Source organism: Meles meles, chromosome 5 (genome assembly GCF_922984935.1).
Source record: "Meles meles chromosome 5, mMelMel3.1 paternal haplotype, whole genome shotgun sequence".
Classification (NCBI taxonomy): Eukaryota; Metazoa; Chordata; class Mammalia; order Carnivora; family Mustelidae; genus Meles; species Meles meles.
The window spans coordinates 120,249,131-120,262,699 of record NC_060070.1 but is presented as its reverse complement, the minus strand read 5'-3'; the positions used below and the strand labels follow the sequence as shown (position 1 = coordinate 120,262,699).

The 13,569-nt window shown below is 42.8% G+C and overlaps 1 protein-coding gene across 11 annotated transcripts in view; it reads left to right on the top strand.

Annotated features, from left to right (window-relative positions):
• ANKS1A (ankyrin repeat and sterile alpha motif domain containing 1A) overlaps window positions 1–13,569 on the top strand; it is a 176,778-nt gene that overhangs the window by 87,280 nt on the left and 75,929 nt on the right. For all 11 annotated transcript variants that reach the window (XM_046005732.1, XM_046005725.1, XM_046005729.1 and 8 more), the window contains one exon: window positions 3,966–4,092. In XM_046005732.1, the coding sequence (XP_045861688.1) occupies window positions 3,966–4,092 (127 nt within the window). The remainder of the gene's footprint in view (window positions 1–3,965; window positions 4,093–13,569) is intronic.

The window sequence follows — 13,569 nt, the reverse complement described above, 5'->3', positions numbered from 1 at the left end:
TTTTTTTAAAGATTTTTATTTATTTGACAGAGAGATCACAAGCAGGTAGAGAGGCAGGCAGAGAGGGAGGGGGAAGCAAGCTCCCTGCTGAGCAGAGAGCCCGATACAGGGCTCGATCCCAGGACTCTGAGATCATGAGCTGGGCCGAAGGCAGAGGCTTAACCCACTGAGCCACCCAGGTGCCCCCAAGGACACCCTTTTAAGAATGTAAAAGTCAGTGTTGGAAATAGGGAAAGATGTTTATGCTAGGTGCAAATTCTGTCCCTATTTCTTTGTATGCCTTCATTACAAAATGCTTATTATCAGGTTTCAACTAAAGGGTCTCTAGAAGTATAGCCTCTAAGGTGATAATACATTACTAGCAGATAGAAGTGCATGTAGCAGATCCCTGCATATTTTTAATATGGGGATTTGCTTCCTTACTCCATTTTTATAAAAAGAAACCTTTATATTACTTATGGAGCACGTTCAACTGGGGCTAGGGCTCTACAAATGCCTTATGCCACCTCTTTAACAAGGACTTAGACTAAAATTCCTAATGCCCAAGGATAAGTGCAAGGCTCTTAAAGAAATATTAGATAATGAAGATTTTCTATTCTCCTCAGGCTTTTCAGAGAATATGATTTGTTGATAATAGTGTCAAGAGAGGGGCACCCAGGTAGCTCAGTCAACTAAGTGTCTTTCTGCAGCTTAGTTCATGATCACTGGTACTGGGATCTGGACACATTGCTGGGCTTCCTTTTCAGTGGGGAATCTGCTCCCTCTGCCCTGCAAACCCCCCCCCCCCCGCCTCATGCATACACACACATGCTCTCTCTCAAATATATTTTTATATATTATTATGAATTATGAATAAATTCATAAATAAATAAAATCTTTTTAAAAAAACAGTATCAAGAGATAAGGGGAGAAATTTCCATATTACTCTCCTGGATGTGGGGACTCTGAGACGCTTCTTCTAGGACTTGCTTGTGAATAGTCTGAAATTCTGGGTCAGTTGGGCCACTGCAGTCAGAAGTTGAAAGACCGTGAGAACCCCAGCTTTGCTTACTTAGTGATTATAAGTAAATAAATATGGAGGTGATGTGGTCTGTGTCATTATCCTTTTAATGATCAAAGCAGAGTTTCTTTGCTGTAGTTTAAATGACTAGGTCTTCTCCAGCAGTGAACTTTTATTTCTTTTTCTTTGGACCTAGTCTTCCCTGTTTTGATTTCTTACTTAGTAGGCTTTACTACCCCAACCCTCATATCCTAGGAAGCACTGGCTCATCACAGTTGACTTTTATATTTGGCAGGCCATTTGCTTCAATATTTGTGTCCCATTCCCTAGGCTTGTCATTGTCAGGTGACCCATGGAAGCCTTTAAGGGAAGCTGAGTATAGCTGTCTCCAGGGGAGCTTATCAGATTAATGACCAGGTCATGAAACGGGCTTAAAGAAATTAAACACATACACATTTGTGTGCACACAAGCTACTGAGATGTTTTTGCCCCGCCAAATGGGCTGTCAGCTGCATTGGACTGACCACGGCCTTCTCTGTGTTCAGATGTTTTAAACATTCATGGGAAGGTGCAGCTGCTGTGGTATCTCTTCCCAGAAAACTGCCCACACCCTACCGGTCATTCTGTTGGTCCAGTTAGGTGGTGACTGGTAGTAGCTTCTCTTTGCAGCAGAAATGTTTCTTTCTGCATAACAGAGAATATGACTTTTTGGCTCCGATTTACTGCCGGCCCTAGAAGAAAGGGGTAGAAAAGATTAAGGAATAATCTGGTAAAGAGCAGGATCCTTTCCATTGAAAATCAGTTATTGCCATATTCACTGTGACACAGGGCTTCTTGAGTGGGAGTTAGGAAGGCTCAAAGCAAAGCAGTCTCTTGCTTTATTATGAGATTTTAATCCCATAGCTGGCAGGAGCCAGGACTAAGAGGAAAAGATCACCTGAGAAGTTGTCTGGATATGAGCAGGGGACTCTCACTAGAGAGTCTAAAGGAGGGAAAGAGTTCCAAATTCGATGCAAAGTTTTATATCCTGGGGCGGGTGGCGGGGCAGGGAATGAAGAGGTTTGGGTCCAGAATCAGGGGAAGTGAATTTCATGGCCCTGGCTCTGCTGGTTGCTCTCTGTGTAACCTTGGGAAAGTCCCCGGACCTGTCTGGGAACTCGGTTCTGGCATCTGCGAAATGAAAGAGCTGGAGCCAGGTGTTCTCTGGCTGTGACTGGAACGGTTCGGGTCCCTTCCAGCTCTAGCATTTGCTGGTGCTGTGCTGCTTCTCATTGTTGTGCCCGAGAGCCAGGCACAGAGTGACTGAAGGTCCAGTGGGCCCGATTTTCCAGATGGAAGTCATCAGCTGTCCTCTTTGAGAAGAAAGGGTATTATAGGCCGGGTATTCAGACTGTCAGCCACCTTTCAGAAGCATGCCTGGGGCTGTACGAGGGTCCTTGCTGTGTGCAGAACACTCACGGAATCGGATTTCCAGGGCTCTGGCTAAGTGATAGCTATGGGTGTGTAAACCTGCAGAACACAAATTCCTGTCTATAAAGCCGTAGTATTAAGTTGACACTGTATGAACTACTTAATGGTCCCTCTTTGTTCCCTTAATTGTGTTCCTAGGAAGAGGCGAAAGGAATAAGTAATACAGGCAAATGGCTCGTTGTCATGAAATAGCTTTTAGCTTCCAGGTGGCTTTCAGTAAAGTGGAGGTTCCTGCTGTGCTTAGCAGAATTTCGGAAAGAGACCATCATTCTGCCTTTGGAGTGGCAGCCTTGTTACCAAACAGGAGCCACGGCCTCTCCTTTATTCGGGAGCTGCCAGCCAGAATCTTTGTTGTCTCGTTAGGCCATAGCGTAGTGAGCTAAGTCTCCAAGAAGCAACACCCTGATGAATCACAAACCTGATTTATCTCCAGTGAACTGTGGGACATGTCTGAAGGAGGAGGTTTCTGCGTGTACCAAAGAATCACATTTGTAAGGGTACCATTGTTTGTTGGGTGGACTTGGGAATTCCTCTGAACCCCTCTGTTCATGATGTATCACTAGCCAAACTGCTCAGGAAGAGATTTTGTGCCTTGGCTCACTCTCCTAATAGCTGGTACATGATTATTCTTAATTTGTCTATGAAACGCATTGGATTCTTAGGACAGATGAGCCAGAATGATCCTCTAAATTGAGGATCTCCATTCTCTCTCTCAGTGTGACTGTGGCACTAATTTAAGGTGTTTCTGGCCTGGTTTGAGGAGGCAGCTTGGCCACCTTCGTACCATGACTAGCTGTGGCCACAAGGCCCTCAGCTGCCTAGACTTCATTGGTGGGTGTAGAAGCCAGCTCTGGTCCAGTTATTCCATCAAAGATGGCTGCCTGGATCAGGGATTTCTCCGTAGACAGAGCTGCTGGCTTTTGAGAGAAACTTCCCTGTAACCCCCAGGACCTGTGAAGAAAGGCTCACAAAATAAAGAAGGGTACATAGAGTACTTTGTTTCTGGTAAATGGCAGTCATTCGGGGTCAGTCAGAAGTCATCTGATCCCCTCTTGAGAAGGTGGGAAGGATTCCAGCCTTGGGGTAGTGTGTGTGCATATTAGGGAAGAATTGCAGAGAAGGAAGGCCTTTGTGAGGTACCCTAGCTAAAAACCACTCGGAAGCTACTATCCACTAAAAAGAGACCATGGAGAACACTGTGATGTTGGGAGAGGCAAGGGAAGGAAGGATATGGGAGCTTATTGATGGCTTTTTGAAAGATAAAATGAGGTAAGAAAAGGCGAGTATTTTACTCAAAAGCCACTGCGATCTGAGGTACAGATGCGTATCCAGAAAGGCAGCTGTGGTACCATGTGATGCTTGAGCTGTTTACCTTCTCTGCCCACCCCCCCTTCTCTCTGGCAAGAAAAGAGCCAATAATCTTGAATTTGTGCTTCATAACCTGTCCTGGCATTAGGCACCCACACGAGAAAGTCTATGGTGTTTCCTCTCCTAGGTCTTGGCCATGAGACCCTGGATTCAGGGAAGCGCAGCCCGGGAAGAGGAAGAGCATCCTTATGAGCTATTGTTAACAGCAGAAACCAAGAAGCTGGGATCCATGGAAGGGGATGGAAAACCAAAAGGTACACCCCTACCCCTAGCCCACTCCCCGCAGAAACAACTGCAAAAGGATTTTTAAAGTTTGTGATCCTGGGTGGGAAGTAGAGGGTGATGTTCCTTGGAGTGGGGAAGTTGAGTGTCACAGCAGTTGGGGGTGGTGGGAGTGTTGTGACCTTTTGTTCGCAATGCCCTGCAGTAGCGTTGGCTTGCCCACCCTGCCCCCCCGCCCCCCAGCCTTCAGCACGTGAAGCAGGGAGGTGGTCAGGTCAGACCAGGCCATGGCTGTGGAAAGGGGAAACAGCCTGTGGTGTGACCGAGATTGATTTGGGGTCTCAAGTCAGAAACCCTCAAGTTCATGTGGTGGAAAAACAAGCCCAACAAGTCAGTCCCTTGGGGTTCAGGCTGACGGCACAGGCTCTGCTTTGAGTCCTGACCTCAGAGTGAGACACTCCTGGGGAGGGGCCCGTGATTGGCTGCCACCCCGTAACTAGAGTGCTCTGTCGCCTTGGCCTACTTTCATTGCCTCTGCGAAATTCCGTTTCCTCTGTGAGGGAGCGAGTGCTGCAGGACGGAGAGCCAGACCGATGATGGAGGATGTGGGACAGACTCTGTGCTAAGAACAGCAACAAGGGGCAGTGCCATTCCTAGTGCACATGGATGGGGACTCTCCCCGCTCTTTATAGCTTTCGGGTACTAGATCCTTCATGGGGTATGATTAGCGCCTCCTTTCAATCCTGACTGTCACAGTTACGGTAAGAAGGGGGGGTGCGATGGCTTCTTTCGAACCACCCTTCCCTGGGCCTGTTGGAGGGTGGTGGGGTGGAGAAGAGAACATGTACGTATGTGTCTGACATTGGAGACCTGATTTTTAACTGTCCTGTTTAAAAGGTTGCTCTTCCAGCACACAGAAACTTTGTGGTCATTTTTATAGTAGTTGTTTTGTTTTGTTTTTTTATGGTTTCCATTTGGAGCTTTCTGGGGAAAAAAAAAAGTTACAATTTTAATATGGCAAAATTTACCCTTTTTGTGTTCAGTTCTCTGAGTTCTGACAAATAACGGTTATATAACTTCCAGTCTAGTCAAGGTACAGAATGGTTTTATCACACCAAAAACTCTCTCGTGTCCCTCTGTAGTCAGTCCCACACCCTTCCCTTACCTCTGGCAACCACTGCTTTTATGTCAGTCTCAATACTTTTGCCGTTTCCAGAATGTTCTATCAGTGGGAATCATACCATATGTACCCTTTGAGTCAGGTGTCTCACACTTAGCAGAATCCACTGAAGGTTGTTCCATGTTGTTGTGTGTATTGCGGATTTGTTACTTTGCATTGCCAAGTAGTATTCCATTGTTGGGGTGTACCACAGGTACCCATTCTGTAGTCGAGAGGTACTTGGGTCACTTACAGTTCTTGGCAGTTACAAATAAAACTATAAACATTTGCAGGTTTTTGTGTAAACATCGGTTTCATTTCTCTTGAGAAAACGCTAGGAATGGGATTGCTGGGTCCTAGATAAGGAACTGCCACACCATTTTCTGGAGTGGTTATGCCATTCTGCTTTTCCATCAGAGTCACAGTTGCTGTGTATCCTCCCCTAAATATTGCCGGGTTTTTTAAATTGTAGTCCTTCTATTAGGTGTATAGTGATATTTCATTGTGGATTTAATTTGTATTCCCATAATGATTCATGATGTGAACATCTGTTGGTATGATTATTTGCCATCCATATAGCTAATGAAGTGTCTGTTCAACTCTTCTCCTCATTTATAAAATTGGGTTGCTTGTGGTCTTATTATTGAGTCGTGAGTCTTTATATGTTTTGGGTACTCTTTATCAGATATGTAATTTTCTCCTAGGCTATAATTTGTCTCTTTATTCCCTTATGTCTTGTGGAGAGCAGAGGTTCTTAATTTTGATGACAGTGTATCTTTTCTTTTCTTTTATGGATAAGCTCACAAATATTTGTTCCTATATTTTCTTCTAGAAATTTTGTAGGTTTAGGTATCCATTTAGGTCTATGACCCATTTTGAGGTAATTTTTGAATATGGTGTGAGGTGTAGGTAGAGATTCATTTTTTTGCATGTGGATATCCAGTCGTTTCGGCACGATTTGTCAAGGACCATCCTTTTCTTGCCTATGTCACTTTGTTATTCTTTTTCAGAATTGTTTTAGATATTCTTTCCATATAAAAATTTAGAATGAGTCGGTTGATTTCTACAAAAAGTCCTGGATTTTTATTGGAATTGTGTTGAATCTATATATATAATTTGGGGAGCTTTCTTAACTGTATTGAGTCTTCTAATCATGTTGCTAGGTTTTTAATTCAAATATTTAGAGAGAGTGGAGAGTAGAGAATGAGTTCTCTAGTTGTTTAATAATAAATCATACTGAAATTAACCCTTAAAGAGCAAGTATTTAATGCTCTGTTTGAAAGTGGTTCTTAGAAAAGAATTTTTAGCATCATGGGGGAAGGAGATTATAATTCTCTCTCTCTTTCGAAGGTTTGATCTGGACCCACTCACTATAGGATAACTGGCTTCCTCTGGAAGGAAGAAAAAGTGAAAGTCAAATTTCATAAATGGGTCTGGTCTCCTTGGCTGCCAAATGCAGGAATTTTTTCTTTCTTTCTTTTTTTTTTAAGATTTTTATTTATTTATTTGACAGAGAGATCACAAGTATGCAGAGAGGCAGGCAGAGAGAGAGGGAGAAGCAGGCTCCCCCCCGAGCAGAGAGCCCGATGCGGGGCTCCATCCCAGGACCTGAGATCATGACCTAAACCGAAGGCAGAGGCTTAACCCACTGAGCCTCCCAGGAGCCCCCAGATGCAGGAATTTTCTATCCTCAAGTCAAGAGATCTCTAGGTTAAGGAGTAAACTGCCCCAGATTACTTAAGGTCTCATATCTCCTCCTTTGTTTTGGTTCCTTCCAGCTTGGCAATACTGGGCTATTATGAGTAGGTGGTATGGGAAGCAGATCTGAGTGGACCACAGCATGCAGGATGTTTGTGCCTCCAGGCAAGCTGCTTGGATCACTCAGAGAGCTTTCAGACAAAGGAGCTGAGACATTAAAGATGAAAATGGGCTCTGTAGGTTGGTTTCTCATGAGCCTGGAAGCAATGCCTGCTAGAGTTGGTAAATGTGAGATAAGTCAGCAGATGATATTATGGATTAGTACACAGTCAGTCTTTTCTGCTTTTTCACTAATGTCATTATCCAAAGCAGCTTTTATGGATTAGTTCATCAATTCTGAAAAGGCGGTGTTAATGAGACTACCACAGCTTTCAGCCCTCCTTACTGTAATTTGCAAACCTTCCGCAGGAGGGGTGGGATGGGAGATTATTTAGATTACATTTTTATTTTTATTTTTTTTTTTAAAGATTTTATTTATTTATTTGACAGAGATCACAAGTAGGCAGAGAGGCAGGCAGAGGGAGAGAGAGAAGCAGGCTCCCCACTGAGCAGAGAGTCTGATGCGGGGCTTGATCCCAGGACCCTGAGATCATGACCTGAGCTGAAGGCAGAGGCTTTAACCCACTGAGCCACCCAGGCGCCCCTTAGATTACATTTTTTTTTTTTAAGATTTTTTATTTATTTATTTGACAGACAGAGATCACAAGAAGGCAGAGAGGGAGCAGGGTAGAAGCAGGCTCCCCGCTAAGCAGAGAGCCCGATGCGGGACTCGATCCCAGGACCCTGGGATCATGACCTGAGCCAAAGGCAGCGGCTTAACACACTGAGCCACCCAGGCGCGCTTAGATTACATTTTTAAAGTAGATTTGTATTAGCTCCCAGGAAAAAGAAATTCAAACAATGCAGAAGTGAATACAAGTAAAATGGTCAAATTTTCCCACCTCTCTGCTACTCACAGTTGCTGGAAGTGACATAGTTCTAAGTGTAGTATCTGCTTCAGGTTGTTTGCGGTCTTTATTTTTTAAAAAGTGACTATGGGGGCGCCTGGGTGGCTCAGTGGATTGAGCCGCTGCCTTCGGCTCCGGTCGTGATCTCAGAGTCCTGGGATCGAGCCCCACATGGGGCTCTCTGCTCCGCAGGGAGCCTGCTTCCTCCTCTCTCTGCCTGCCTCTCTGCCTACTTGTGATCTCTCTCTCTGTCAAATGAATAAATAAAATCTTAAAAAAAAATAAAAATAAAAATAAAAAAAATAAAAAGTGACTATGGGAGATCATTTTGTTTGTTTTTAACAATCTCAAATGGGATCATATTTCACAAATGGTTTTGCACACTTGTTTTTTTAACTTACCTTGTCTATAGATCATGGGTACAATTTTGTTTAACGTTCTTAAAGATCTACGTTACTCTTTTTGAATGGTTGTTAACTATCCCATGACTCATTTTTCCATTGTCTAGTGGATGGATGTTTACATTGCCTCCAGTATTTCTCTGTTATAAATGAAGCTGTTGTAGACATACTCAACACATTTTCTTACATGCTTACAAGAGTATTTCTTAAAAGACTTTGATAGAAAATAGAATAAACCAGTCCGAGCATAGGTACATGTCTAGATTTAACTGGTAAAGCTGAATTGCCCCTCGCTTGATGGTTAATGAGCACATGCTTTCCCTTTCCTTCACCAACGTGCGATATTAGCACTGTTTAATGTTTTCCACCATGATAAGCCAAAGAAGTGTCTTTTGTAATTAGCCTTTGCCTGATCTAGTGAAACTGAGCGTCTTGGTCATCAGTGTTAGGTGGTCTGTGAGTGCCTATCTTTTTCCCCCCTAATTTTCTACTTAGAAGTTAATTAATTGTAGTGGAAACACTTCATATAAATACTGATAATATTTGACCAAAGTGATACTCAGGGGGAAGTTTATATCTTTAAATTTGTTTGTTATAAAACAAAGACTGGGGCACCTGAGTGGCTCAGTTGATTAAGTGTCCAGCTCTTGATCTCAGCTCAGGTCTTGATCTCAGGTTTGTGAGATCAAGCCCTGTGTTGGGCCCCATGCCCAATATAAATAAATAAATAAATAAATAAATAAATAAACTAAAACTTTACCAAGAGAAAGTAGCAGAGAGGAATTAATAAAGATAAAAGCAGATAGTATACTTCACATACTTTATAGTATGCATGTTATACCTCAGTTAGTAAAGAAAAAATATAAAAGCAGAAATAATGAAGTAAAAAAAAGGTAGATTTGACCATTACAATGAAAACTTGCTTGTTTTTTAAAGATCCCTGATAATTCTGATCAAGAAAAGAGGAAAAAAAAGGCCATAACATATAGTAATAACATAAAGCACACATATAAAGCACAAATTTGGAGATTTTAAAAATTAATAATAGTTTATAAAAATAAATTTGGGGGGTTAGAGTTGCTGCCATCCCCCAGGATGAATTGTCTGGGAGACTTATTGGTCCATCACAATGACCGATAGCAGTGGGGTTTCCGGTGGCATTTAGTGCCTGGGAACTAAGCATCTGGCACTGTGTATAATAATTCTGCAGTTGTTAGATTGCCATTTATGTCAGTAGATATAACAAAAACTGACAGAAGTTGAAAGCAGTCCACGAAGTAGAAAACTCATCCCTCCAGAAAAGTCCTAGGCACGGATGGTTTTATGATAGTTTTATCTAGCTAGGTATTCCTCTGTTATTTAAATGATTCCCACCATAGAAGTCCTCGGAAATCATTACTCAGGGCTAGCATAACTAGCAATGAGAGCAGTGTTCCCAGTTTCATGTAGCATAGTCACTTATTTCACTTTAGTATTTAACTCTTTGCCCACTGGACATTCTAGACATACCGTTGAAGCAGTGGACAGCTATCCAGGTTTGACAGCAAATGGGAAAGTAGCCAAGAGCTCTGAAAATCATTGTTCTCTGTGGTGCTTCTCTGCAGCATCCACTAATAGTGCTTAGGTCCAGGTGAAGTGGTCACTTAGCGTAGGACAGTGCTGCGTAATTATCTGAAGACAGTGATACATGTGGACTATTTGGCACACAGCTACACTCTGAGGTTTTTTAGAAGCAAGTAAGTCAATATTCCTGAGAGCCATGCATTTAGAGCTAAATGAAGTTTATGCATGAGCACGAAGGGGAGGGGAGGAAAATACTAGCTTCTCCCTCTTCTCCCGCATCCAGAGTGCTGCCAGTTCCTGAGCCGTTAGGGAATTCTATAGTGTAAGCCTTGGCTTTTCCTTTTGCCAGCTTGGGATTGATTCTCAGGTGTGCCTCCAGGTGCAGTCCCATTTTTACATTTGGTTTAGTAAGATTTCAGGAAGAAGACCAGATCAGTACCTGTGGTCAGTTCACCATCTTTACCAGGAAGCCTAGGTTACCTTCTCATGGTGGATGCCAAGGAGTAAATTTGGATGCTTTTCCCAAAGGCAAAAAAAAAAAAAAAAAGTAAATGAGACAGTTTAATAATTAAGCCTTCAGCAGTTTCCTCTTCTCTCACCTTCTCGCATTAGAGGAGCTCCTGCCAAAGTCCTACTGTATAAGTGTCGTGCTCTTATGAATTTATATTTCTGAGTTGGAATAGTTTGCTTTTCTTTCCATTGTGGAACAAATCCAAGCCTTGTGAACTATACATCTATATTTTATCCCACAAAATGTATTGACAGCCATTTATATATATGTATTTTTGAGACATCTGTAAAATACATAAAAGGGCAGAATATGTTAAAATTCTATAAAGTGATATAAAGTAATTTTGAAGTTCAAAAGAGGGCTAAATTATTTAGTGCAGGAGATCAGGGATGACTTTGTGAAGGAAGTAGCATTTGAGCTAAACCCCAAAGCAGAGACTCCTACTGGCTAGGCAGAAGTAAGGAGGAAGGCAAGGGCAATTCTAGGCAGAGAGAGTGGCATAAACATCAGTAAGGTGTTGGGAGATGATAGGCTTCTGTTTGGAGAATGGTAAGTAATCCAGTTTGGCTGGAACAAAGAACTGGTTGTAGAGATCAGATCTCCAATGTCAGTCATCATTCCAAAGACTGTGCAGTGTTGTTGAAGCTTTTTGAGTGAGATGGCAGGAATAATTGTGAAATCTTAGATGGGAGCGACTAGAGGCAGGAATACTTTGAAGTCAAGAGACTTCAAGGAATCTTTTGAAGGAAATTAGGATCCAAACTATAGGTCTAGGAGGAAGTGATAGGAGGGGAAAGTAGGGATGGTAGAGGTATAGAGGCGGTAGAATTCGCAGGACCTTACAGTCAAATGTGGAAGAATCAGGAAGAGAGGGTATTAAGGATGATTGAGGTTTTTGAGCTTGGGAAAATATTGTGCAACAATCCCCTAACAAATAGGGGATTGAGGAGGGACATGTCTGACATGTCTGAAGGAAGATGTTAAGTTCAGTTTTGACTATGTTAAGTTTGAGGCGTTTCACGTACTAGGAGAATATCCAGGTAGAGGTACTCCATAAACACTTAAAAATGTGGGTCCTAGTGTTCAAGAGAGGTGGAAAGATTAGAAATGCAGATTCATGGATCATCCAAGTTGAGGTGATGGGTAACATGAAATATTAATCAATTGCTGAGGGAGAAACTAAAGGGATTAAAGAAGTAAAAAATACAACCATATTTAGAAGCACAAGGGTAAAGAAATACAGGAAGATAATCAGGATAAAGCGGTGCCATAGAAGCCGAGGCTGAATGTGATGGAACCCCCAAGATAACTGTTGTTTAAACAAGATAGTTTAAGTTTTAGAGTCTTACATTTGGTTTAGTAAGTCTAGGGCTAGCATGGCAGTTCATGATTGTAAAGGAACCAGTCTCTTTCTGCCATCTCATGGTTCAGGGTGACTATTCAAGTTCATGCTGTCAGCACAGGAAGAAAGAAAGGGGGGGAAGGAGGGCGCTTCACAGATAGCTCTCAAAAGGTGTGCGTACTACTTTCACTTATAACCCATTGGCCAGAATTTGGTCATGTGACTGTGCCTAATTACAGAGACGTTGGGAAGTGTAATCTTAATGTAGGTGGCTATGAGCCAATCGAAAAAAGTCCTATGACCAAGGAAGAAGGGGAGAGTGAGTCCCAGGGATAACTGGTAAACCATGTCAAGTAATACAGAAAGAGCTAGACAAAGGAAGACTAGAAGAAGGGTTAAGCAGTTAGAAGGCCATTGGTAAATTCAGGATGGAGAGATACCCCATCTTTTAGGGTAGGTGGGAAGAGATCAGATTATCCCCACTTTTTGACATGGCATTGAGAGTAGCTGAAGTTTCTTTGACCTAAATCTCGACAGGAAATTGGTGTGATTGTATCCAAGAGTATAGGCACTGCAGGAAAGATGACAGTCTGAAAAGAGTGGGAGAAATGAGGCATCCATTTTACAATGACACCACAGTTTTCAAGAGATAAATGAAGTGGTGGCCCGGCCTGGTAGCCACTGGACTCTTGCTCTACCACATATTGGCTGGTGACTGAGGAAGTCATTTGACCCCTTTAAGCCTGACTTTCTACATATAAAGTTGAGGTACATATTCTTACTTCATGATTGTTGTGAATATTAAAAAAGAAAATGGTTAGCAGCATGTCCAGCATAGAACAACTAGTACCCAACACAGTGTGGCTGTTGGAAGCCAGCTGAGTTAAATAAACTGGTAGAAGACTCAGTCAGTTGTTTCTTGAGTATTCAGTGGGGCTCAACATTCCAGCAACTGGAGAAGAGAAAGCAAATGGTCGTGAATACCCAGTGTTGGAACTGGCAGAAGATCAAGGAAAACAGAGATGTCAAGTGTGCTGTTAAATTAGACACGGTTAAGTATCATGGCTGGTTGGAAAGTGAGCCAAGCAGAGCTGGTATAGTGAATAGGGAAATTTGGGGGGCCAGAGTTCCAACAACAGGGAGTTAACAGACTGTCCAAGAGAAATTTAAGGAAATGGGGGAGCTATAAGGTAATCGGAACCAAGTCAAGGTAGAACAGCCCTGAGTCCCAAAGCTGGGCTGTAACGCATGGAGGCTGCAGTGGGTAGAGATGGGTCCTGACCTGAAGATTCTTCACTGCGCTGCTACATGTCACCCTGCACCAAACTTCCAGGACTACTAGACCTTCCCTGCCAGTGGAGTTTTCTACTGTCTAATTTATAGGGCCACTTAGAAGAAACCAGTCTCCTTTTACAGAGTTGGGGAGAAAGGAAACCAGCCTGTGTGTGCAGCGTGAGCGTGAAGAGCAGTTCGGAAATGGTTGTAAATGAAGAATGATGATAATGATAGCAGCAACCGTTTAATGAATGCTTCTCAGGGGCGGCCGTGTGCTGAGTCCATGGTCGCTGATTAGGTCATTGTGTATCTTATGACAAATCTTCCGGGTGGGGGCTATTTTTATCACCGTGTAGTAGATGAGGAAGAAGTTGGGTGTTAGAGCTGGGTCTTAAGCCCTAGTCTGGCTGAATCCAAAGCCTGTTTAGCCATGAGGTTGAACCTTTTTATCCAGGGCCCTGCTGCTCTTCACATTCTTAACACTGTAGAAGTGGAAGATTCATTTACCTAATTGGAATCAAATCATAGTAAATCTCAGTCCTAGAGAATGTAC